The sequence below is a fragment of the Schistocerca americana genome, chromosome 9 (genome assembly GCF_021461395.2).
Source record: "Schistocerca americana isolate TAMUIC-IGC-003095 chromosome 9, iqSchAmer2.1, whole genome shotgun sequence".
NCBI lineage: Eukaryota > Metazoa > Arthropoda > Insecta > Orthoptera > Acrididae > Schistocerca > Schistocerca americana.
In genome coordinates this window covers 183,378,121-183,403,599 of record NC_060127.1, presented here as the reverse complement: position 1 = coordinate 183,403,599, position 25,479 = coordinate 183,378,121, and the positions used below count along the sequence as shown (strand labels likewise).

General features: G+C 42.4%; 1 protein-coding gene across 1 annotated transcript in view; it reads left to right on the top strand.

Annotated features, from left to right (window-relative positions):
- LOC124550802 (apoptosis-stimulating of p53 protein 2-like) overlaps nt 1-25,479 on the top strand; it is a 700,925-nt gene that overhangs the window by 104,259 nt on the left and 571,187 nt on the right. Inside the window, exon 2 of the mRNA XM_047125528.1 lies at nt 15,926-16,099. Coding sequence (XP_046981484.1) covers nt 15,926-16,099 — 174 coding nt within the window. The remainder of the gene's footprint in view (nt 1-15,925; nt 16,100-25,479) is intronic.

Here is a 25,479-nt window from a genome sequence, read left to right as displayed (position 1 = left end):
TTGTATTACTGTTAGTCCTCCCAGAAATGGAGCGAGGGAGAAATGACTGGGCCTATGCCTTAGTTGCTTACGAGCCCTCATTCTGTTTATTTTGTTCTTACGCTACCGACACGAGATGGTCGTCTGATCGCTACGCAGTCTGTCTGAAATGCCATTTCCCGGAACTTCTTCAGTACCGGACGCGTAAATACTCCTATCGTCTTCTTCCCTCCAAGGATTCCCATCTGAGTTCAAGGAGTATTTCCGTACTGACCAAGCCTACTGGCACCAAATCTGGCAGCATGCGTATTTTCTACTTTAATACGACTTTAGGGGACTGATGGCCTCAGAAGTGAAGTCCCATAGTGCTCAGAGCCATTTAATACGACTTGTATAACTGAAGACTGCTCGGGCCAAGTGTCCGTTTCTAACCTAATCTTCCCTGCTGCAACTGCATACGTCATAAAACACGTAATTGCAAATTTTATCAACTAAATTAAAAATTTATTGTAATGGAATTTTATGCTGTGTTGCCGTGATTGCCAAAAATAATGTTGAACTGAAGAGGGTCCGCCACAATCTTTGTTTTGTTTAACCCCCAAACGTGTTCCACCAGAGTTGTGGCGTCTTCTCCCCGCTTTTTCGTTTATCGTTTCTGAAATATGTACATACTAATTTTATGTCGGTTAGGAATATATTGTCCGCAGCTCGTGGTCGTGCGGTAGCGTTCTCGCTTCCCGCGCCCGGGTTCCCGGGTTCGATTCCCGCCGGGGTCAGGGATTTTCTCTGCCTCGTGATGACTGGGTGTTGTGTGCTGTCCTTAGGTTAGTTAGGTTTAAGTAGTTCTAAGTTCTAGGGGACTGATGACCATAGATGTTAAGTCCCATAGTGCTCAGAGCCATTTGAACCATTCTTTTAGGAATATATTGACATCAGTTAACTGCCAACAAAAAGCGGTCACAAGTCTAAATACGGCACTTCATCTGCAACCCAGGGATGTTAGGACAACACCCGCACTGAGTTTCTGTTTAGAGTTTGCTCCAGTAAAATAGTGGCATATTCCTCCTTTTCACACCTTTGCTGTATTTGACCTGTTCTCAGCTGTACTTGTTTTTTATTTGCCTCATAAATGTGTTGTTTTCCGGTTTTTATGTTTACACCGCTCTTTGCATATGAGTATAGTTTCATTATGTTTAAGTTTGGAATAGTATCTGGCGTGGCTTGACACATTCTGTCACGGATTTTTGATACTTAAATTTATTTTTGGATGACAGCAAACAGTTTCTGATCTCTTGGCCAGACATGTTCCTCAAGATACAGCATCAGTAATGCGGTTTCTTTTATTTTCTTTCTGTCAAACGACAAAGAAAATGTTTTACTATATAGCCATATATAAATTTCAATTTTTATGAAAATTAATCACAAGTAGGAAAATAGAAAAGATTCTTTTATATAGATCTTGTAACCTCATGTAGTAGTTTTTGAAGTTTTTATGTTTTCTTTCACAATTTTTCAGCTGCAGCCATAGAGAGTTTACTGCGGAAAGCTATTTGGAAAATTTGCGAGTTTGATATTACGGTTAACACTATTTCATTCTATCCGGAAGAGTGCCAACGTCCTTGTCGCAGTGGAAATACGGATTTCCATCAGATCACCGAAGATGGGCACTGCCGGACTTTGCTAGCAGTAGGATGAGTCATTGTCCGGTTGAGCCGAGCGCTGTTGGCAAGCGGTGTGCAGTCAGCCCGTGTGAGGCCAATTAAGTAGCTGCTTGATTGGGAAGTAGCGGCTCCGGTCACGAAAGCTGACATCGGCCGGGAGAGCGGTGAGCTGACCACATGCCCCTCCATATCCGCATCCAGTGACGCCTCTGAGCTGAGGGTGACACGGCGGTCTGTTGGTCCCGTTGGCCAGAGAACACAGTTCCGTTGCAAAGAGCTGCGGAATCATTTACTATTTCTTCTCCTTCAATTATGTCTTTCTGTACCTTGTGATTTTCTTAATTATTAGTTTTCATGGAGTGATGTGGCTGCACTTTAAAATTTACTAACGTTTTTTCTTAATCATTGGCGAATTCTTCGTGTTAGAATGTTGTGGCCACATTAACAGTTTTTCAGACCAAAACGCCACAACATTTTACCGATGTCTATAGCTCATTTGGGCGACTGTGAATCCGCATTTCGCTATCAGGAAGTCTCTTCACCCTCAACGGGTGATTGATTATGTGGTGTGCGATATCCAGTCACCGAATAATCGGTGCGATATTCCCTGATGTCACGGTGGCTACCTAATGGTACGGAAGGTTTTGGAAGATGATTTCATCGCCATTGTCCAAAGCGACCCTGATTTCGACAAGATGTGGTTCATGCAGACGGAGCTCGACCCCATCGAAGCAGGAGAGTGTTTGATGTCCTGGAGGAGCACTTTGGGCACCGCATTCTTACTTTGGGGTACCCTGAGGCCACTGGAATGGGTCTCGATTGGCCGCCATATTCTCCGGATATGAAAACATGCGACGTAAAAACGAAACAACAACACATTTAGCAGGCGAATAAAATGCATAACTTATCGGATGCGGAGGTTTAACGTTAGAGCTCCGGCTGTTTCATTTATGAAATTGAAACTTCCCCTTTGAACAATTATACACGACTGTGCTTAAACTGACACACAATATTTTGTTAGCGCAACGCAATCTGACTTTCAATAATCCCTACAAAAGAATGGGCCCTGACTAACATTAAACTATACCTTTCACAAATCACTTACCTCACAAAAATCTTCGCTACTCAAGCTACTGCAATACAGCGAGCGCCACTACTGCCAGCTAAATAAAAGATTCAAACTACTGAAGGCACTAACTACTGACAGGGATAGTTAGCAAATGAAAGATATTAATAGAGAACAAACAATGTATTTACCTTGATATCATCATATATAAATATAGCAGTTCATGACAAATTACAAATCTCCGCCATCTCTCTCCCCACATCCACCACTGCTGGCGGCTCACCTCCAACTGGGCAACGCTACGCGCTGTTCACATCCAGCTGCCGCTGCCCAACGCTACAATGGCAGACAACAATGCAAACTAGCCACAGACTGCACACAGCACAGCCAGTGATTTTCATACAGAGGTGGCGTTACCAATAAAAAAACCTAAACAGCCTACTTACATAGCCCCCATGCTCCCCACAAAAATTTTTACAAATTGGATTGGGCAGTGGCCAATACAGATTTGAAAAAGAATTTTCATAATTACAATAACAAAGAAATCAAATGCACACACTTATTGATACAATGTTGGTCAAAAGCTAAAAATTTCTCACAGTCCATAAAGACAGTCCACATTGTTCATCACAGTAAAAATGCAGAGTTTTTCTCAAAGTCTGAGCAGTAAAAGAAAATGCACATAGAAGTAGTGGATTTCCATGCAGTCTTGAAGAAGTAGTGTTGTCCTTCCAACGGAAAGACAGTGCTGACTCTTGACATGCTGACAGGTAATGGGCCACAATGGAGCAAACCCACAGCAGAGTCATTCGACGTTTTGAAGAATATTGGTAGGTAGGTCATCACAGAACAGACCCACTGTAGTCCTGGTAGAGATTACGGTATTGGTGGGCCACCAGAGGTGCAGACCCACTGCAGTCCTTGTAGAAATAATGGTATTGGTGGGCCATCAAAGATGCAGACCTACTGTAGTCCTTGTAGACACGGCCAGCAGCCATCTGTTGTGACTGTGCAGGTGCACAATCACCATCGAAGAGTCTTGCGGAGAATATAGCAAGTCCATAAACCACCACTTGTGCAGTCACAAAGTTTTTGGAATTGTCCTTAGAACCAGCAATGGTGTTATCCAGTCCCTTGCTGAATCATTAACACACGTGCAAACACTATCAGTCCCTACTTCTCACATATTGTCCATGTACTATGACCAACAGAAACGTGTGCAGTGAAATGTAACTAACAAGTTAATAATATCATGAACTGGTGACAATTACAATTTTATAACATAAGAATACAATAACAAAGGTACACAATACATCATTAAAAACATAACAATATAGATAACATTTGTAGTAATAGGGGCTTTACAAAAGAATAGAAATAACATATACATCAGTGTTACAGGAATTATGACATGAGTACATACATAAAAGATCAGAGTAACTTTCGAAACATCAACTTCACACATGAGCATTAACACAAAACAGAATAAATAATGTCTAAACATCTTTACAAAGTAAATAACACATTATTAATGCCAATTGTATTTGAGGATAACAGTATTCCTCATCATAGTGAATGTAGCTTAATATTAAAAGAAGAAAAAATTCTATGAAACTACACAGAGACAGGAAGAAAACAAATACACAAGGGTACACAAACATATAGTGGGCTAACACAAAAGGGAAAGGACAGGGTTTGTTTTACTGCAGTATTTTGCATGTAGATCTCCCTTTGTTCATCATTATTCCCAAAAAGTCCTATCTAAGCCTGCCTTCTGTATCTTGTTCACATCCTCTGTCAATAATAGTTTTTCTCCACTGTACAGTATCCTATTTCTTATAAATTTATAATAGTTAGTTTCTTATATAGTCTACCCCCTCTTAAGCTAACTTAAATCTACTGAGCTCAGATGCTAAACTAAGGGACGAGGCAATGCAGCAGCACATAAAACAATTAATATAAACAGCAATAAAAAAAATGGAAAATCGCAAAGCAAGCTACAGTAAATCTAAATTACCAAGCAATTCAACATTACAACTAATATGAGGCAATGCGAAGCAAATAAAAAAATAAATCTGGCTTAGCAGAGTAACACAAATTAAAGTTCAGTAGCACTATGCCTGGCAAACAGCAGCTTATATCTAAACATGACATAGCTCAAGCAGAAAAAATATTACAGTAAAGACAACAATGCAGATAAGGGAAATGTATATTCACATCTTAATGTCTATGTAATTAAAGTGGTGCACCACAACAACTTATTGTAAAAAAATATTACCATGTACTTGAAAAGAATATTATGTATGCAATTACTGTTACTAGTCCCTTCTTATTGTTCTTTCCTTTCCAAGTGCTCCTTTTTTGAAGAATGTGGATCACAAAATTATTATTTAATAGATCTGTTGACAGAAAGTGTTCACATTAGCAAATGCATTTAATTTTATTTTATGAAACCAATGCTGCAACACAGCTGAAAAACAGATGTCAAATGAAATAAGCAATTACGCAAACCAAAGCATAAAAACATCATTCAATAGTCATGTGGCATTTCGTAAGTCAGTAGCTCTCAACTCTCATAGAAAGACACTTGTCATAATCAGGTGTGCAGATGTACGAATATTTCCCATCAATTCATAAGCATTGCAGTAATTAGCACAAAGTACGAGTAATCATATGTTTTCAGGTAATGAGCGTGTAATATTTGCGATGCTTTCTACAAAGGAATGTCAATAGCAAGGTTAATGGAAGTAATGAGGGTGTCGCATTTGCAATATTTTCTCTAAAGGAATGTCAATGGCGAGGATAAAGGCCTGCCTTTTTCCTTTTTTTTTTTTTTTTTTTTTTCTACCTGTGCTTCCGGAAAGGCACACCCTAATGGCTTGTTCTCCAGGTGTTTGACACAGCTGCGTGCCCACGACGCATTACGTGCAGGTGGTCACTTAACTTTCTTACGGAAATATTTACGACACCAGTTTCCGCTACAGTGACAGTCTCACATAAAAATATTTCACAGGTCAAGAATTAGCGTTGCAAATCTGTAGAAAGAAAATCCTATGAATATAACAGTGTCCAAAAAATTTTTCGTCGGCATTGTAATACATTCACACATGTACACACATTTCATAATTCTAAAGTACGATTCTTGGTTTCCAACATCCTGTTTCACAAGTCAAGAGTCCCTACCCACTATTCATTACTTCTTACCTTATTACACATATACGTATCCATCGACACTCGTCAATATTTCGTCATTATAAATATGAAGCATAATCAAATAACTCATATAGCCTCAGCCTATTAATTGTAAACATACCTCAGCAGCATAATACACATCGTCGTCGTAAAAATAACATCATAACACCTCAGTCAAATCTCAAAATCGTCGTAGCTTCCTCCAATAATTAAAAAAATTCTCTGCTCATGTCAAAAGTGTCATCTGCCTCAAACGTACTTTAAAAATCATGAATCCATACCAAATACATCATTCAAAGCTCTCATAGTATCACAATGGTTCCGAAAAAATATGAGCATTTCACAAAGTACAGACAAAATACAATTTCATAAGTGTGAAGTTATCCAACTGTGTAATTGCGTAAACATCTGTCACTGATGTAGTAAAAAACATGTTTATCTCTCAGTTAAATGATCAGATAGCTGTGTAATTTGTGTGTTAGAGAAATATGGTACCGATGTGTAAAGCTGTATAAGCAAATACCATAATAGCTAGGGTTCCTTGTGGTTGCCACACACATGGTACACACAGTAGGCGTGTACCCCCCTGAGGATTAATGTAATTATACCCTCAGGTGTTACAGATTACAGCAATGGAATGAAATGTATCACGGAAAACTTTCTTTGTAATTCAAAAATCTTTAAAAATAAATGTTTTAAGTACAAAATTAATCACTCAAATACGTGTACTGTAGCGCTAAATGTGCGTCTTGTTGCAACATAATCTGTGTGGAAGTGTAGTAGTTATCGTCCTCCGAAAGCTAAGTTCTGCAGAAGTCAATGTACTTACCTCATAATACACAAAAGTGAAATGCTTTGCGTATAAATGTCTTAGTTATTACGCTTATTGCCGTGATGAGGAAAGTACTGTGCTGTAACGTATTGTTGTGCTATGGAAAAGGCAGTCTCATTGTAGCTATACCACAAAAGTTACTACTAAAACCTGTTTTACTTTGCAGAATAAAACAGAAAAACTGTGCAGAAATAAAACAGAAACACTACAAAAGCAACATTGTAAATTGTCACTCATTAGAAGCGTCGTGATAAAACCGTGTAGTTGTCACTTAAACTAACCACTGTGTCGTCTGGTATCTCACAGAAAGTACATTAAACCCAGAATGTATTTTCAAGTAAACCAAAATGTTGCATTAAAATCTCATTAGCAGTACCAGTATGTGTCCTAAGTATGTAAGCCTGATAGTCGTTACGTAATCGTGCAACTAACAAGCAAGAATGTACAAATACAACACTGTGTCGTCTGTTCACTATAACAATGCATTCGTAATTTCTGTTTAAATAAGTTCTCTTGGTTCTTGACTGGATATTTAACTTCAAACATAGTTGTATGTTAACAGTTTCTTAAGTCTGACACAGCATACTAGTAATGTAAAGTGAAAAGTTATATGGCAAAGACAAAGTTAAAAAGCAGATTATCTTTCAATAAACGGTTTTACATGTGAAATGTGGTATAAACCTCTACTCTTCCTAGTACGCAGAGTTTCAACTTCAACGCAATTATCATGTTGTATACATCGGTAAAGAATGCTAAAATTTTTCTCAAGGCTAGCGTCTTATGTTATTTTTCTCGGAGCCAGCGGGCGCACGCGGCTGCCTGCTGTGCGAGTCATTGTCTGTCTCTTTGTTGGCGCGCGCCGTTATTGGGATTAGGAGACCTAACTTCTACAAATTCACTTTGACGGGAAGGCCCTGCCCTGTTTGAAGCTCGCCAGTTCTGATGGAATTCAGGTCTGTCGTTTTGTCGGTAGTTTACACAGTTTCTTTCTTGTCGGCCACGTGGTGGAGAATTTCTCCCTGAATCGTAACTGCGCGCTGGTCCGTTGCGTCTAAAGTTATTCTGTCTCCCTTGACAATAATAGTTCTGGTTACCATATTGTCTGTTTCTCTTATTGTCTCTGTGATAGTCATTACCACGGAGAGGTGATCTTTCCCTGTAGTTATTACTACTCTGCCAACGGTTGTCATACGGGTGGTGTCTGTTTTGGTCACGATTTGTGTTGTGAGAATAGCCTTGTCGTGTCAAGTTATTACTTCTTTCATCGCGGAATTGCGACGGATGTGACCTGTAATTGTTGTGTTCCTGGTTTCGCGTTCCGCGATTGTCAGTGTCAATTTCTAATTCTTGTAAGAGTCCCTGAAATGCTTCAATGTCGTCTTTGCAACGTCCTGCCAAAATAATATGTCGTAAATGTTCAGGCAGTTTGATTAAGCAAATGCGGATGAGTTCTGAGGGGCTGTATGGGTTTGAAAGATACTGATTCTTATGCAACATGTCTTCAAAATATTTCATAAGACTGGAAAATTCAGATTGTTCGAAACGTTTCATCATTATGATGCTTTGTTTTACTCGGTCTTGTGTGGCCTGAGACCAATATGCTGAGAGGAAGGCATGGTAAAACTCTCCTTCACTGTGGCAATCGTGAATTACCGACCGCATTCTTACAGCTGGTTCATTCTCTAAGTAGCCACACATAAAGTCTAATCTGTGCTCTAATGACCAGTTGGGAGGAAAACAATGAGAGAATTGATGGAGCCATGCTTGTGGATGAATGTCGTTGCCAGAATTCTTAAATGTTTTGAATTTACGTGTAGTAATGAACAGCTTATAGTCAAAGTCATCATGTCGGCGAGTCGCATATCGGTCATTGTTACGTCGTTTCGGCGGTTCCATTTCAAAATTCGGTGCACCTTGCCAATTTCTTTCATAACTTCCGAAGTGTCCTGTGTTATTATTTTGTGGTTGTTCCGTATTTCTAAGTCCCTCTTCCCGTATTGGAGCGCGAGTGGCCTCTGAAATACGTAATTCTTGTATTACCTGAGTCAGCTGATCTTGTACTTCCCGGATTTCTCTTTGGTGTTGCGTATTAATTTGATTCTGATTTTGTTTGAATTTCCTAATTTGTTCGCACTCTTCTGTGTCATTAAAGACTACCGGTTTTGTGTCGTTCAGATTATCATCTACCTTCGTAGATAAGTTAGTGAACTGATCCGAAAGTTCGGCTACTTTCTCCGATAGTGAACACATTTCCTCAATGTGTTTTTCTGAACCAAGTTTCAGAGTGTCCATTTGTGTTGAAATCGAATCTACTGTGTTCTTTAAGTTTTCCTGAGTTTTTGCAAGTTGCGTAACCGAATCGGTAGATGCAACTGAGTCAAATTTAGCTTGCAAGGTCTCATGATTTTCATGAACAATAATTTGCAGTTCTTTTATGGCTGCTTCGTGATTCTGTAATGCCTTTTCATGCCGCGAAAAAATAGGTTGAAAATGCTCACAAATTTGAGTTTTTACGTCATTACAGACTTTTTGACATTTCGATTCAATGTTATGTAACTCAGTAGTTAAATCTTCACGCATTTGTTCAAGAGTTTGTTCCAATGAGTCTAACTTTTGAAGCTGTTGCTGTGTTTGTCTCTGATTTTGTTCCAGTGTGTCTAACTGTTGCTGTCTTTGTCTCTGATTTTGTTCCATTGTGTCTAACTTTTTAAGATTTTGTTCCACTGTGTCTAACTTTTTGAGATTTTGTTCCACTGTGTCTAACTGTTGCTGTGTTTGTCTCTGGTGTTGTTCCATTGTGTCTAACTTTTCAAGCTTTTGTCCCATTTGTTGCATTAATTGTAATAACAATGCACTGGTGTCTGAAACATGTTCCTCAGTGCTTTTCGGCAGTGAAGTTGCACCGGCAACATTCACATTTTGACAAGCGGAAAATGTGTCTTGACTTATTTGAGAAAACGGTGAGAACCCAAAACCTGAGTCTGCAGTATTTGCAATATTGTGTTCTGTCATTCCCGATTCCTGAGGCGAGCTGTTGCCGACCAATCGATCGATAACGCTTCCCTGTTCACTACCTGTTTCACTGTCTACACCATTGTTTGCCGCCCGCTCCATTTCCCTATGCGCAATTACCAAATTACTACTTTGAACATTAGTTAATTCATTACTCTGCGGCGCTAACACACTGCTTTCGTCTTCACTGTCATTTCTCAGTTTACTTTGGAGCCTAGTATTACGTTTTTCACACGCCATAATTGTCACAATATTTCACACGATAACACAGAAAAGCACAATTTGAAGAGCAAAGTAAAATAACATAGCAATGGAAATAATGTCTACTTAATTGCCAGCGCAGCTGCGAAATACTTGGTGCAAATCTACATGCATGCCACAACTGTTTCACTGTACAACAATGAAAGTCTGCAACTACAAAGGAGATTTTCTCTACAATTACGCGCTAGCAATAAACAAAAGCTACACTAATTACACAAACTACAAGAAAAAAAAATCAGAAGATTCCAGTGAGGTATCCTCGGCTAAGGGTCGACATAAGAAACGTCCCCTTTAAACAATTATACAAAACTGTGCTTAAACCGACACACAATATTTTGTTAGCGCAACGCAATCTGACTTTCAATAATCCCTACAAAAGAATGGGCCCTGACTAACATTAAACTATACCTTTCACAAATCACTTACCTCACAAAAATCTTCGCTACTCAAGCTACTGCAATACAGCGAGCGCCACTACTGCCAGCTAAATAAAAGATTCAAACTACTGAAGGCACTAACTACTGACAGGGATAGTTAGCAAATGAAAGATATTAATAGAGAACAAACAATGTATTTACCTTGATATCATCATATATAAATATAGCAGTTCATGACAAATTACAAATCTCCGCCATCTCTCTCCCCACATCCACCACTGCTGGCGGCTCACCTCCAACTGCGCAACGCTACGCGCTGTTCACATCCAGCTGCCGCTGCCCAACACTACAATGGCAGACAACAATGCAAACTAGCCACAGACTGCACACAGCACAGCCAGTGATTTTCATACAGAGGTGGCGTTACCAATAAAAAAACCTAAACAGCCTACTTACAAAATGAATGACGGAAATTGAAGACGATGTCTGACTCCTGGGGAGAGGCGAAAGTAACATCACTCTATAGAAAAGGAATCAGAAATGCTTGTGAAAACTGAAGGGGAATTAGTCTGCTGAACACTGGCTATAAATTGTAAGCACGAATAATTAATAACAGACTGAAAAGAATAGCTGACGACCTCTTATTGGAGGAACAAAATGGTTTTAGAAAAAGGGTGATAATGCAGTGAAAGTACCACAATAGTGCGAGAGGTAACTGAAAAGACACGATAAAATAACTTTGAGACTCAGACTACATTTGTAGATTATGAAAAAGCCTTCGGCAGAGTCAGTTGATACATGCTGTGGCATTTAATGGGAAGACGAAGTCATTCGAAACGTTTACTACAAGTGATAAGAAATTTGTATATAAATGAGGGATTTTTCATTAGTACGGGCAAAGAGAGAACAGGACCATTAGGAATTAACAGAGGAGTACGACAAGGGTGCAGTCTCTCACCCACTTTATTATTTCACATCTATTTTAACGACATTGTTAGACGACGGAAACAAGAAGTTAACACAGGAATAAAATTAATTCCAAAAAAAGAGGAATTAAATACTATACTCTTTGCTGATGGTCAAATAATTTTAGAAAAGGCGGAGGATGATTTACAATTTATTCTATATCGTTTGGATTCAGTGGTTACTCTCTAAAACTCGAAAATATCAGAAAATAAAACCAAAACAATGGCTTATAAAGGAAAGTTCACAGCACCTTTTAAAACATCGCTTGATGGAAAGTCAGTTGCACAGGTATCTAAGTTTCAGGTATTAGGATGTACTGTGAGTTATGAATATGAAAATGATGTTGTACATGCTTAATGATAAGCATTTAACATATTAGCTCGTCTGTAATCACACATTTGAAACTGTTTTGTTCGTGGGAGCTGTATTCTTTAAAGAATCGGCTATGGGGGAGCTTACTGGTATTAAATTTGTAGCAGAAACTGGATTGGGTATCTCTTTGCGTCAGCTCTGTTCCCCGTCCACCAGGAGAAACAGGGCTATAGCTGCCTCTACAAAAGTGAAGATGCAAATGCGACGTACAAAAAATAGACAACACGGAAAGATTTAAATGAAAGTAGTAGTCTAGACGATGAAAATAAAAAAAATTAGTTCTGGTTAGCAGTTTCAGTCTACTAGACCATCCTCGGACCAATGTTCCAGATGACGTGAGGAGCCAGTGCGTGAATCCACTGTGTAATACCGACCGGTACCTGTCACGAACCGCTCAAATCACAACAGGTATTAGTTGGTAGCATGTAGTGGCCCCGCACACTGGTTCCTCACGTCATCTGGAACCCTGGCGTGATGATAGTGTTAAAGACTGATATTGCTGGCCAGAAATAAAAATAATTTTTTGCAATCTGGGCTGCTGCTTTTAATAAAACATTAAGTATGATCGCCATGTTCCGTCATTACGTCAAAAATTGTAAACGGAAAGAATCGCAGCTTTGGGAGGAATGATACACTACATAGCCAAGATGGTTCCTTGTGGTAAACAATTTTCTGTATTGTAAACAACAAAAGTGATATTCTTGGTTGTAACACGTTTGAACTGATTTATTACAGAAATCGATTTCAGTCCCTATGTGGTCATCGTCAGTGCTGAAGAGCATAAGACATAAAATCAGACACGAAGACAATGTTACATATCATAGACATGAATCACATCTAGTACATTACAATAATGACATATAGCAGATACCAGACGTTAAAGTTTTGAAGATTCATGTAATAAAAACAAGTATTATAACTTCAATATAGCGTCAATGCACAAGGACATAGCAGTTAACGAACAAATTTTGAACTGAGTTTGTAAATTACAGTCACATGCAGCAAAGCGTTGGAAATTTGTGGTAAGTTCCTGTGGGACCCACCTGCTGAGGTCATCGGTCCCTAGGCTTACACACTACTTAATCTAACTTAAACTAACTTGCGCTAAGGACAACACACACATCCATGCCCGAGAGAGGACCCAATCTCCGACGGGGGGAAGGGAGAATACAGATTACACAGGATAGATTCATGCAAAATAATAGTAAATTTAAAAACACGATCTTTGTACCAAGAGAAGTCAAGATTATCAATGATATAAAAATACAGCATTAAGTACGCCCTCTGACGTACCATACATAAAACCATCAACAGGCATAACAAAGTTTACATGATTTTAGTTAAATTAATAATTGAAGAAATCCAATAAGTAATAACAGTTTTCTCGCCACCATTTATTATTGATATTTATTTTTGCTTCACCTATAAATGGCGATTTCTAAACCAAAAGAAAGCAGTGAGTGACTATAGTACGCTTCATAGAAAATTACCGTAAATGCCTATAATTATACGTGACAAACTCGTCTCTGGGAAGAATAATCGCATAGTCTGATGTTAAGAAATATGTAGAAGAAGATGAGAACGAAAATTATTAAAGAAGAAGCGTAACACATCGACTATAACATGTGTACTCGGATGTCGGACAGTGTTCTCCCGTAAGATTGTGCAGTTTATTGGGCTCTGAGCACTGTGGGACTTAACATCTGAGGTCATCAGTCCCCTTGAACTTAGGACTACTTAAACCTAACTAACCTAAGGACATTACACACATCGATGCCCGAGGCACGATTCGAACCTGCGGCCGTAGCAGCTGCGCGGTTCCGGACTGAAGCGCCTAGACCCGCTTGGCCACCGCGACCGGCTGCAGTTTATTCAGCAACTTCCACTGATTAGCATTGTCATGTGGGACTACTACTATAATTTATTCGCACAAAGATTAAAAGTTTCGAGAGCGGAATTTTCACTCTGCAGCAGAGTGTGCGCAGCTACCCACACACGACTCACGACCCATCCTCACAGTTTCACTTCCACCAGTATCTCGTCTCCTACACTCTAAACTTTTTAATTTCGCACCTCACAAGCTAGCACCCATCTACATACTTTGTCGCCTTGATTTAGAACCAGAATTAGGTATCATTTGATAGGTTGTACATAGTATATATGAATATTAAAAGAAGACTGAAATTGTCACGTACACCTTGTAAATAGTTGTTAACGCTTATTGCATGAAAGGTGATGGAATGTCTTTAATGCCGGCCGCGGTGGTCTCGCGGTTCTAGGCGCTCAGTCCGGAACCGCGCGACTGCTACGGTCGCAGGTTCGAATCCTGCCTCGGGCATGGATGTGTGTGATGTCCTTAGGTTAGTTAGGTTTAAGTAGTTCTAAGTTCTAGGGGACTGATGACCACAGATGTTAAGTCCCATAGTACTAAGAGCCATTTGAACCATTTGAACCAATGTCTTTAATAACGAAAGGGCATAATGAATTATTGCCTATACTAGTAGAGGTTGGAACGCCAGTGGAAATGAAACTGCAGGCGTAACTCAGGCCCTGGGTGGAACAGGCCGCACAGGTGTGTTGGTCCAGCTTGACACAGCAAGTAGCCAAGACGGACGGTCGGGACACCTGAGCGCTGAAGCACAATACAGCGGCGGCCGGCCGGTTTTGTAGCGGGGCCATGAGGATAACCGGATAATACTTTGGAAACTTTGAAAATCTTGGATGCAGCAGAGACGAACGAGGAAGCGTTACCTCAGAAATCACGCAGGCTGGGTTATTTCCGAGGATATTTACTCTGAGAAGCGTACCATTGTATGAATTCCTAATTAACGGGGATAGGGATTTCCTCGCAAACTGTCGGCGCTGGACAGTAAAAGACTAAAATATGATTGATCGGCGTTTGGAAGAATCTGTAGAGAGGGAGAATATTCCGTGGTTTCGAGAATATGATTCGACTTCTGCAGCTACGAGGGAGAGGAGCTGAGCTTTTCTGGAAAGCCAGAAGTGGAGAGAAAGTGAGTCTTCCGATTTGAGTGCCCATGTTTGATAGTCGCTCAGCATCAGCTTTTGTTGGTACAGACGAACTTGCTGTCTGTGCATTCAGGAGATTTTATAGTTAGAACGGTTAGGCACTGTACTGTTGCGAACTTACACGATTGTGGACTTCGCCTCCGGGTAGGGAGTCGTCGTTGAGTATGCAGCGTTCACTGATTGAGAGCACTTCTTCTGCTTATACTCACATTGAGACGTTATCTGAACGTCCTTGTTGCTGGGAGTTCGTGTTTCTCGTCTGTAGAACACAGAGAGGAGAAGACAGTATTAGATTATACTAGTCCGAGGACCGCCTTCTGTCGTCTTAGTGTTTGAATGAGGGTTTTTTTTTATATTTTGTGGCCGGAGTTCTTCCTTCGTCGCAGACGTGTACGAGAACCATCACTCCGACGCACGGGACGCAGTACATATGGCGATATTGCTAATTGCTTCGGCTTTCTAGGGATATAAAGCTAAACTGCTGTGATCATGTAAATTTTATTTCCACTGAGGATGCACATCACGTGATCATCTTTGAAAGTAGTGTCTTCTAGTGTTTGGAATGTAGATGATGTCAGTTATCTCGCCTTATTTTTATTAGATCACATAGCCAAAAAAGGGGCATATTTGGGCAATTGATCAATCGTACTAGTTAGGAAATTCATTTGTATCTCTTTATGTCCATTGGACATTGATATATAAACATTCGTAATATATAAAAGGGTTTTAATCTACAATAAATGTATAAGCAGAAACAGCATTTATCATTTTGTAGTCACTAGTTCCCTTAATCATTCGTTTATGTTGTAATTTGTATGTTAAAGAGCAAGAAGGAGGAGATAATATCACCATCAAGAGACCCTAAGATCAGCTTCAGGGGATAGTCAAACAAGGCCAAATCTTGATTGTCGCGTTCAGTATTTTCCGTTGCGCACATTCATTTTACACCCGCCTGGAGTAGCACCTTGGAACTTCAGAGAAGGTCCCCAGTTCGAGTCTCGGTATGGCATACAGCATTAACCTGCCAGGAAGTTTCAATTAAAAATTTGCTATTTACTATCATTCCCGGTCTGATTTTAGTGGCCGGAAGTGTATGTGCCACACAAGAAGTGGTTTATGAGGTCGTTTCGATGTGGGCAGAGTGCGTCATCTTCTGAGGTTGTGTCTCGCGTTGCAGAGCGGGCGCTGTCGGACTCGGAGCGCCCCCTGGAGGTGCTGCAGCAGTGGCGCGGCCGCGGGCCCGTCAGGCTCGTGCTGCGCTACACGCTCGACCACGACCACGACCGCGAGCACGACCTCGACCTGGACAACCAGAGGCGGCTCAGCCCCCACACGGCCCTCCCGCCACAAGGTGAGTACGGCACACCATTTCAGTCCAGTAGTCGTCAGCACCCGTTCTTCTTTCAGTTCTTCAGCTATATTTTTCCAAAGATTATTATTATGGCCATCGGGTGCTCTGAAGTTTGCTCAGACATTGTATGTGTGTATTTGGTAGTTTTCCTGAATTATTGACTTTTGTGAGAGGCTGTTGTTGCACTTGTGAATTTATTTACGTTTTTTCGGGCTCACGGATGAATTCTGAATGTTCGTGTGTCGTAGCCACAGCAGCAGTTTTCCAAACCAAAATCTCACACAGAGCCAGCAGAGGTTCTCAAGTTCACCATCAGCATCATCACGATTATTATCATCATCTTCTTCATCGTCGTTACCCTTAAGCAAAAAGCCCTTTGACCATTTTCAGATTTTAGACTCTATATTCCGAGTGGAGTCGCATTAAATATGTAGTTCCGCAAGGTTCAGTGGTTGGCCCAATCCTGTGCCTTGCCTAAATGCCGTAAAATGGAGTGAGTAGGAACAGTTTTCAGCTTTAAAAGGAAACGAGCGATAATTTTGGAAATAAACATAAAAATCAAAATTATACATGATTACAGGTATTGTGATTAACTTTAAGTTTATAAATAGATTCCAGACATAACTCCCGTTTTAATGACATAAGAAGTAATGACTGTGTTATTCTGTTCACCCTGCAGAAAGGGGTGAATAGAAAGAGCAGCAGGATTAATCTGACTATTTTTTCTGTTCATTGGTTTTTTTTATATTCATTGGTCTTCGTGGTGAATAGACACAGTCAATATCTGTTTTGGATCTGGGAGAATAAGAAACAAAATTTGTCTGGTTACAAAATGTATTCGATACAGAAACTAAAATTGTTGCTGAATTGTGGTTTTTTATTCTGTTGTCCTCACAGACATTATTATATCTCTAATTACTTTATCATAACATTAAGTTGATAAACATGGTTTGTTTCTTAATACATCAAGTCACTGATAATAGGTTTAAATGTGATGTCTTTGAATCAACAAGTGCTCTTACCGGAAATAACGAAGATCTTTCGAACTTCGCCTTGATTAAAATATGACTCCTCATCTCCTAAAATAACTGTCTAAGCGGCCTTTTTTCCAAACAACTAAAAAAAATTAACACAAAATTTTTTTTTCAACCTTTCAAATTGGTGCTAAATATAGGGTTGATTTACACGACGGATTTCGAAATTATACAATTTCATCTTCAGATGTGCTTCTCGCAGACCAGTTCAGCATAAACATTGAAGTACGTAATGCAGTCCAAAACCTAACAAAATAAAAAATCAGTACTGGCACTGCAGCCATAAAAAATATCAATCCTTGCGTGCAAACAATACGCCCAAAGAAAGGCAGGCATGAAACAACGGATACCGTTGTTTGGCTTTCATGCTTGCGGCGAGCAGGTGTTGAGTGGAATGATTAATGAAAGTGTCACGCGCTGACTTATGGCTTGATATAAACAACTCGAAAAGAAAACTAAGCTGATGGCCTAAATTGTTGATCGACCTGCCACATGGTAAAGTATTAAACATGGCAACGTTTATTGAATATACTTGGAGGTACACAGACATATTAAAGTACTCATGTTCCACAATTACTTTCATTTTACACTTCGTTGTGAACCGATTGTCGACCACCCTCAGACAACGTAAGACTCACTAGATGGTCCACAGAACAGCAGTTGCCGCTTATAGTTGTAGAAAGACTACTTTTCGAAAGATATATGCACTTTTACAACTATATATCTGTCCGAAAAAAAACGCGCATAATGAAATACACAAAGAAGCTCTGAGCAAATATGTTGTGGCGTAAATTGAAGCGCTCTGGAGCGGCAGGGCGGAGAGGGGTGTGGAGTTGACGTCAGCCAGCGGTGCGCCGACCGACTCCCCTCCAGGACGACAACGAAACGGGCGCGCCCTCTACCCGACGAGGACATAAGCTCCACGCCGCCTTGCCGCGGCTCACTTGAAGACTGGCCGTTCTACAAGCTCTGCAGCAGCGACTTAGGAACTGTATTCTGTCACTTCTATTACACATTGTCCATACTGATGAAATTTCTTATTTTGTCTGTCTCCCATTGCTTGCGACAAATTATTTGTAAGTGTGTGGGTTTTATTTTTGTAGAGTTGCGCAGTGGATTGATCCAACACGTACCCTTTCGCTCCTGCAAGAAAAAATTTCCATCTCTCACTACTACAGAAGTCAGACAGACGCTCCTAATGCACCAACAAGAACTGCTTGAAAAACATTCAGCAACAAATATCTTCTGAAGTCGTTCACTGTAAGGAAAAGACACAAAAATATTCTGCATATTCTTGCACAACTAGTGGAATGGTTGGGTATAGGAGTATTGCTAGTTAGTGTAAGAAAGACATGAAACGAACGAAAAATATTATTTATTACAAAAAATTCTGAGAAATCAAGTGAAACTTCTTCTTATAGAAAAAAAATTAATAAATTTCCGGGTTCTTTTCAGAACAGTAGAGTGCCTCTTATGGCTAGGAATGCTATTATTTTACAAAGTATGGAAAGGTTCTTTTTTCCCTTCTCTTTAAGAATGTTATTTACTCAGCAGAATGGCTGAGAGCAGCACCAACACAACTTGAATAATTTTCTAGGTACGGTCAAGGCTGTCGCGTGAGATATCTAGTTGGAGTGTACTGTTAGGGAGGACAGAGGGGGCTCGCATACGCTGTAGCGCGGAGTACTGTGAGCTGCGACGACTGCTGCCTGCGTCGCTCGCTGCTCACAAATAACTGTCTCTTCCTATCTGGATTGACCTTCGCCAATCAAACTCTCCCTATGCCTTGATGAAGTCAAGGACTCATATCCGCCCCTACTCTATTGGCGTGGTACACCGGTCAGATAACCAGTCCATCACAATGCCACTCAATACTCACTCGCAGGCGTTTAACTAGTACTCTGTCCGTGTTCACACTGCACAATAAGTGTGATGGCCAACACAGTAAACAATGCTTTATGACGAGCGACTCACTGTAGAGTGTCACTCTGATTCACTAACGACAGAAGTGCTCTCCCAGTGAAGTACTGAGGAGAGACTTTGTTCCTCACTCTTTGCATACACGTAGGAGCGACAACGGGATGGCCTCTTTTTCTGCAAAAGTTGCAGGGGTATATCATTCGCTGCCTTCCCTCACTCCTCCGACTCTTTGCGTCACAAATATTCCCCCAATTAGCATTGCTCTATTAAACAGGAGAATGACGTTTCGTTTAAGTCGACCAATGCGGAAATCTGTAGCATCTCTGTTAGGCGTATTCTGTACTACTGTGATAACTCCTTAACTACACAGTCGGTCCATGAAAAAATGTGGCTTCTGGGCGCTGCCATACAATGTAGCGGAATTTGCTTTTAAGTCAAACACGGGGGTAGTTATCCCTTCGCTCTGGCAAAAGCTTTCTTCTCTCTCGGCGGTCGCTTCAGCCGAAGTAGGTATGTTGTTGACCCAGCCCTCTGAAGGGACAGTCTTCCCAGCGGTCTGGTTTCCTCTTTAGAACGAAAATTCCTGTGGCTATCATGTTGTGTATGCCAGCCTCGACTTTTACAACCTCAGTGCACACTTACGATTTACTTATTAGATTTGCATATCGCTTACATGAATTCATACAAAATTGACTCTACCTTATCTAGTTTGGGTTTGAATGAAGCATCTTGATATGCAGAATACGATTGTGAGGACGGAATATGTAACAAATGAACGTCAGGAGACCACGCCACCTTAAATATTGTAAATTATCAAAGTTAAGGATTGTCATTTCTCTCACTCTAATAAAAATTCATTAATACGATTTGCTTGAATTCTTGTCTAACGATCCGAAAAGCTGGTTTCCTAGGCACCCCATATTTGACAAATAGGCAGGACACAACAAAATAAATCTTATATTACTTTATGCTCAAAGACTAAATGTATAAGTATATAAAATCGAAAACAGTATATAAGTGAATACTGACACAGTCTACTGCATTATAAGGAGCAGCTTGCCGGTGTGGCCGAGCGGTTCTAGACGCTTCAGTCGGGAACTGCGCGACCGATACGGTCGCAGGTTCGAATTCTGCTTCAGGCATGGACGTGTGTGATGTCCTTAGGTTAGTTAGGTTTAAGTAGTTCTGAGTTCTAGGGGACTGATGACCTCAGAGGTTAGGTCCCATAGAGCTCAGAGCCATTAGAAACATTTTATAAGGAGCAAATAACTGACGCGTACGACGAATAAGCAAATAATGAAGGAGGAGGAAAGAATCAATGGAATGTGAGAGAGGAACAATTATACTGTTTATAGCAAGCGCGAGTTCTTAGCGGTGAGGAAAAAATGTTACCTGGCTACTGCTACTATAGTAAGGTTGACGAAAGAACCTGTGTTTGCGCATTAAGGACCAGGTGAGGGTACAGTGAATGGTGTTTACTCATAGGAAGATTCTGCTTTTTAAAATTTCCCCCTCCTTTGTGACAGGGTGCTATAGCCACCGGTTTCGAATTATCTCAGAATAAAAACAATATTGGTTGTGAAGTTATTTAATATCAGTAATGCTTTTCACCCTTTTTGGGGCATCATTAGATAAACCCATAAATTTCAAGGCAATATAAAATGGACGCAACAGTAACTGGATATTTTCCATTTTATATGGCTTTATGTAGTATGGGTTATACACTCCTGGAAATTGAAATAAGAACACCGTGAATTCATTGTCCCAGGAAGGGGAAACTTTATTGACACATTCCTGGGGTCAGATACATCACATGATCACACTGACAGAACCACAGGCACATAGACACAGGCAACAGAGCATGCACAATGTCGGCACTAGTACAGTGTATATCCACCTTTCGCAGCAATGCAGGCTGCTATTCTCCCATGGAGACGATCGTAGAGATGCTGGATGTAGTCCTGTGGAACGGCTTGCCATGCCATTTCCACCTGGCGCCTCAGTTGGACCAGCGTTCGTGCTGGACGTGCAGACTGCATGAGACGACGCTTCATCCAGTCCCAAACATGCTCAATGGGGGACAGATCCGGAGATCTTGGTGGCCAGGGTAGTTGACTTACACCTTCTAGAGCACGTTGGGTGGCACGGGATACATGCGGACGTGCATTGTGCTGTTGGAACAGCAAGTTCCCTTGCCGGTCTAGGAATGGTAGAACGATGGGTTCGGTGACGGTTTGGATGTACCGTGCACTATTCAGTGTCCCCTCGACGATCACCAGTGGTGTACGGCCAGTGTGGGAGATCGCTCCCCACACCATGATGCCGGGTGTTGGCCCTGTGTGCCTCGGTCGTATGCAGTCCTGATTGTGGCGCTCACCTGCACGGCGCCAAACACGCATACGACCACCATTGGCACCAAGGCAGAAGCGACTCTCATCGCTGAAGACGACACGTCTCCATTCGTCCCTCCATTCACGCCTGTCGCGACACCACTGGAGGCGGGCTGCACGATGTTGGGGCGTGAGCGGAAGACGGCCTAACGGTGTGCGGGACCGCAGCCCAGCTTCATGGAGACGGTTGCGAATGGTCCTCGCCGATACCCCAGGAGCAACAGTGTCCCTAATTTGCTGGGAAGTGGCGGTGTGGTCCCCTACGGCACAGCTTAGGATCCTACGGTCTTGGCGTGCATCCGTGCGTCGCTGCGGTCCGGTCCCAGGTCGACGGGCACGTGCACCTTCCGCCGACCACTGGCGACAACATCGATGTACTGTGGAGACCTCACGCCCCACGTGTTGAGCAATTCGGCGGTACGTCCACCCGGCCTCCCGCATGCCCACTATACGCCCTCGCTCAAAGTCCGTCAACTGCACATACGGTTCACGTCCACGCTGTCGCGGCATGCTACCAGTGTTAAAGACTGCGATGCAGCACCGTATGCCACGGCAAACTGGCTGACACTGACGGCGGCGGTGCACAAATGCTGCGCAGCTAGCGCCATTCGACGGCCAACACCGCGGTTCCTGGTGTGTCCGCTGTGCCGTGCATGTGATCATTGCTTGTACAGCCCTCTCGCAGTGTCCGGAGCAAGTATGGTGGGTCTGACACACCGGTGTCAATGTGTTCTTTTTTCCATTTCCAGGAGTGTATATCCAGCTACTTTTAAACGACATTATGATGCCGCAAAGGGGTGATATGCGTTACTTCCCAGCTAAGACTTTTTTATTCTGAAACTATGCTGGCTTTATTTGCTACTAGCTATTCCCTGCCAACCAGTTGTGACGTATATGCAACAAATTCAACGTATATGCATCCAATATCGTAAGATTGCTACGGCCAATATTGCCTATGTTCGTCTGTGAAACTGGACTCGATAAGCAACCTGAGGTATCAGAAATCGGAACCTAACCTGCGTAACACTGTGTGGGTGTGTGTAGTATGAGTGTCAGTTTGCTCTCGTTTAAGCCCTCAACAGATCGTTACATGAAAAAATTAAAACCAACATTTGGATAAGCTATCGAACTGCGTATTTGAATATGAATTTACAAGTGACACAGAATCTGTCTTGTGCAACGGAATCTACTGGATCAGAGTATATGACAGGTTGCGGTGTGTCAGTGCCTCTGCTTTGGCCCTTAGTTTCCCACTCACCTGTTTAGATGACTGCCTTCTTCCACGTAGTTTACAGCAACGCGCAGCAGCAGTGGCTGAAGCTTATTGTTATTAAGAATGAATGTGGCGTCACCGCCAGACACCACAGTTGCCAGGTGGTAGCATTTAAATCGGCCGCGGTCCGTTAGTATACGTCGGACCCGCGTGTCGCCACTATCAGTGATTGCAGACCGAGCGCCGCCACACGGCAGGTCTAGTCTAGAGAGACTCCCTAGCACTCGCCCCAGTTGAACAGCCGACTTAAGGTACGTTGTCCAAGACGCGACGCACACTAGCGACTGCGACGGGTCGCTACGTGACGTCAGAAGTTGTCCGCTGGCGCATGCGCAGTTCGAGTTTGGGATGCGACGCGCGACTGTTGCGGCAGCTGTCGCAGCACTGCACCAGTGAGCAGTGTTGCGACGGAAGTCGCACGACACAAAGACGTACGGCTGCGAGAAAGATGTCGAGCCAGTCAAGGAAAACTGAAATGAGCCACTCACAGGATGTGATGCTCTGTGAGCTGGTCTCGCAACAGCCTTGCCTTTACGATTTGAAGAACCCCAAATATAGAGACACTATGTTCAGAGACAGAATTTGGGAAGAAATTGGTGCACAGTTGAAACTGGCAGGTTAGTGAAATATACACTCCTGGAAATTGAAATAAGAACACCGTGAATTCATTGTCCCAGGAAGGGGAAACTTTATTGACACATTCCTGGGGTCAGATACATCACATGATCACACTGACAGAACCACAGGCACATAGACACAGGCAACAGAGCATGCACAATGTCGGCACTAGTACAGTGTATATCCACCTTTCGCAGCAATGCAGGCTGCTATTCTCCCATGGAGATGATCGTAGAGATGCTGGATGTAGTCCTGTGGAACGGCTTGCCATGCCATTTCCACCTGGCGCCTCAGTTGGACCAGCGTTCGTGCTGGACGTGCAGACCGCGTGAGACGACGCTTCATCCAGTCCCAAACATGCTCAATGGGGGACAGATCCGGAGATCTTGGTGGCCACGGTAGTTGACTTACACCTTCTAGAGCACGTTGGGTGGCACGGGATACATGCGGACGTGCATTGTGCTGTTGGAACAGCAAGTTCCCTTGCCGGTCTAGGAATGGTAGAACGATGGGTTCGGTGACGGTTTGGATGTACCGTGCACTATTCAGTGTCCCCTCGACGATCACCAGTGGTGTACGGCCAGTGTAGGAGATCGCTCCCCACACCATGATGCCGGGTGTTGGCCCTGTGTGCCTCGGTCGTATGCAGTCCTGATTGTGGCGCTCACCTGCACGGCGCCAAACACGCATACGACCATCATTGGCACCAAGGCAGAAGCGACTCTCATCGCTGAAGACGACACGTCTCCATTCGTCCCTCCATTCACGCCTGTCGCGACACCACTGGAGGCGGGCTGCACGATGTTGGGGCGTGAGCGGAACACGGCCTAACGGTGTGCGGGACCGTAGCCCAGCTTCATGGAGACGGTTACGAATGGTCCTCGCCGATACCCCAGGAGCAACAGTGTCCCTAATTTGCTGGGAAGTGGCGGTGCGGTCCCCTACGGCACTGCGTAGGATCCTACGGTCTTGGCGTGCATCCGTGCGTCGCTGCGGTCCAGTCCCAGGTCGACGGGCACGTGCACCTTCCGCCGACCACTGGCGACAACATCGATGTACTGTGGAGACCTCACGCCCCACGTGTTGAGCAATTCGGCGGTACGTCCACCCGGCCTCCCGCATGCCCACTATACGCCCTCGCTCAAAGTCCGTCAACTGCACATACGGTTCACGTCCACGCTGTCGCGGCATGCTACCAGTGTTTAAGACTGCGATGGAGCTCCGTATGCCACGGCAAACTGGCTGACACTGACGGCGGCGGTGCACAAATGCTGCGCAGCTAGCGCCATTCGACGGCCAACACCGCGGTTCCTGGTGTGTCCGCTGTGCCGTGCGTGTGATCATTGCTTGTACAGCCCTCTCGCAGTGTCCGGAGCAAGTATGGTGGGTCTGACACACCGGTGTCAATGTGTTCTTTTTTCCATTTCCAGGAGTGTATAATATTTTCCCATTAATGCAAATTTTTCAGGCCTGTTATGAAAATCAGTATAATCCATGCAGATGTAGAATTAGAATGATGAAAATGAAATGAAGGTCAATTTTCGCATTACTCTTTTTTGTGACGATAAAAATTGAAAACGGCAAATATATTATAAAATGAACAATCTAAAGTATAACGAGAAAGTTACATTTTACAATACCTTCACTTTGAAAGTAAACGGTAGATTGGTGTCTTGATGATACCTTCTAGTTGTGAAAAACCACCACCAGATTGTTGTACAGCTTTCTGTAATCAATAGATGTTCGTTTTTGAGGAAGGCGTTTCTCAACAGATTGCGTAAACAGTATGCTGCAATAAGTAATTTGTCACATTCACTTCAATTCATTGGTAGAAGATGGTGCTCAAAAAACTTGTGCCAAAAGTGCACTACTGTTTTACAAGGCCCTCCTGGTCTGACACAGTTCACAATTGAAATTCGTCTTTTGTAAATCCTGGAGTCATCTTTTGAGTGCAGCTTGGCAAGATTAAATGTTGATGTCATCCATAACGATGTATGCTGTCGGAATACAAGAATATGGAAGTTCATTTCGATGGGAATAAAGATTCAGTCGGCTATGAAAGTTGCCTTAGCTTGTTCCAAAAGTTTCTGCATGGGAGAAACTGACAAGTATAATTTGGGGAAATTTTGTGAACAAGCATGGACA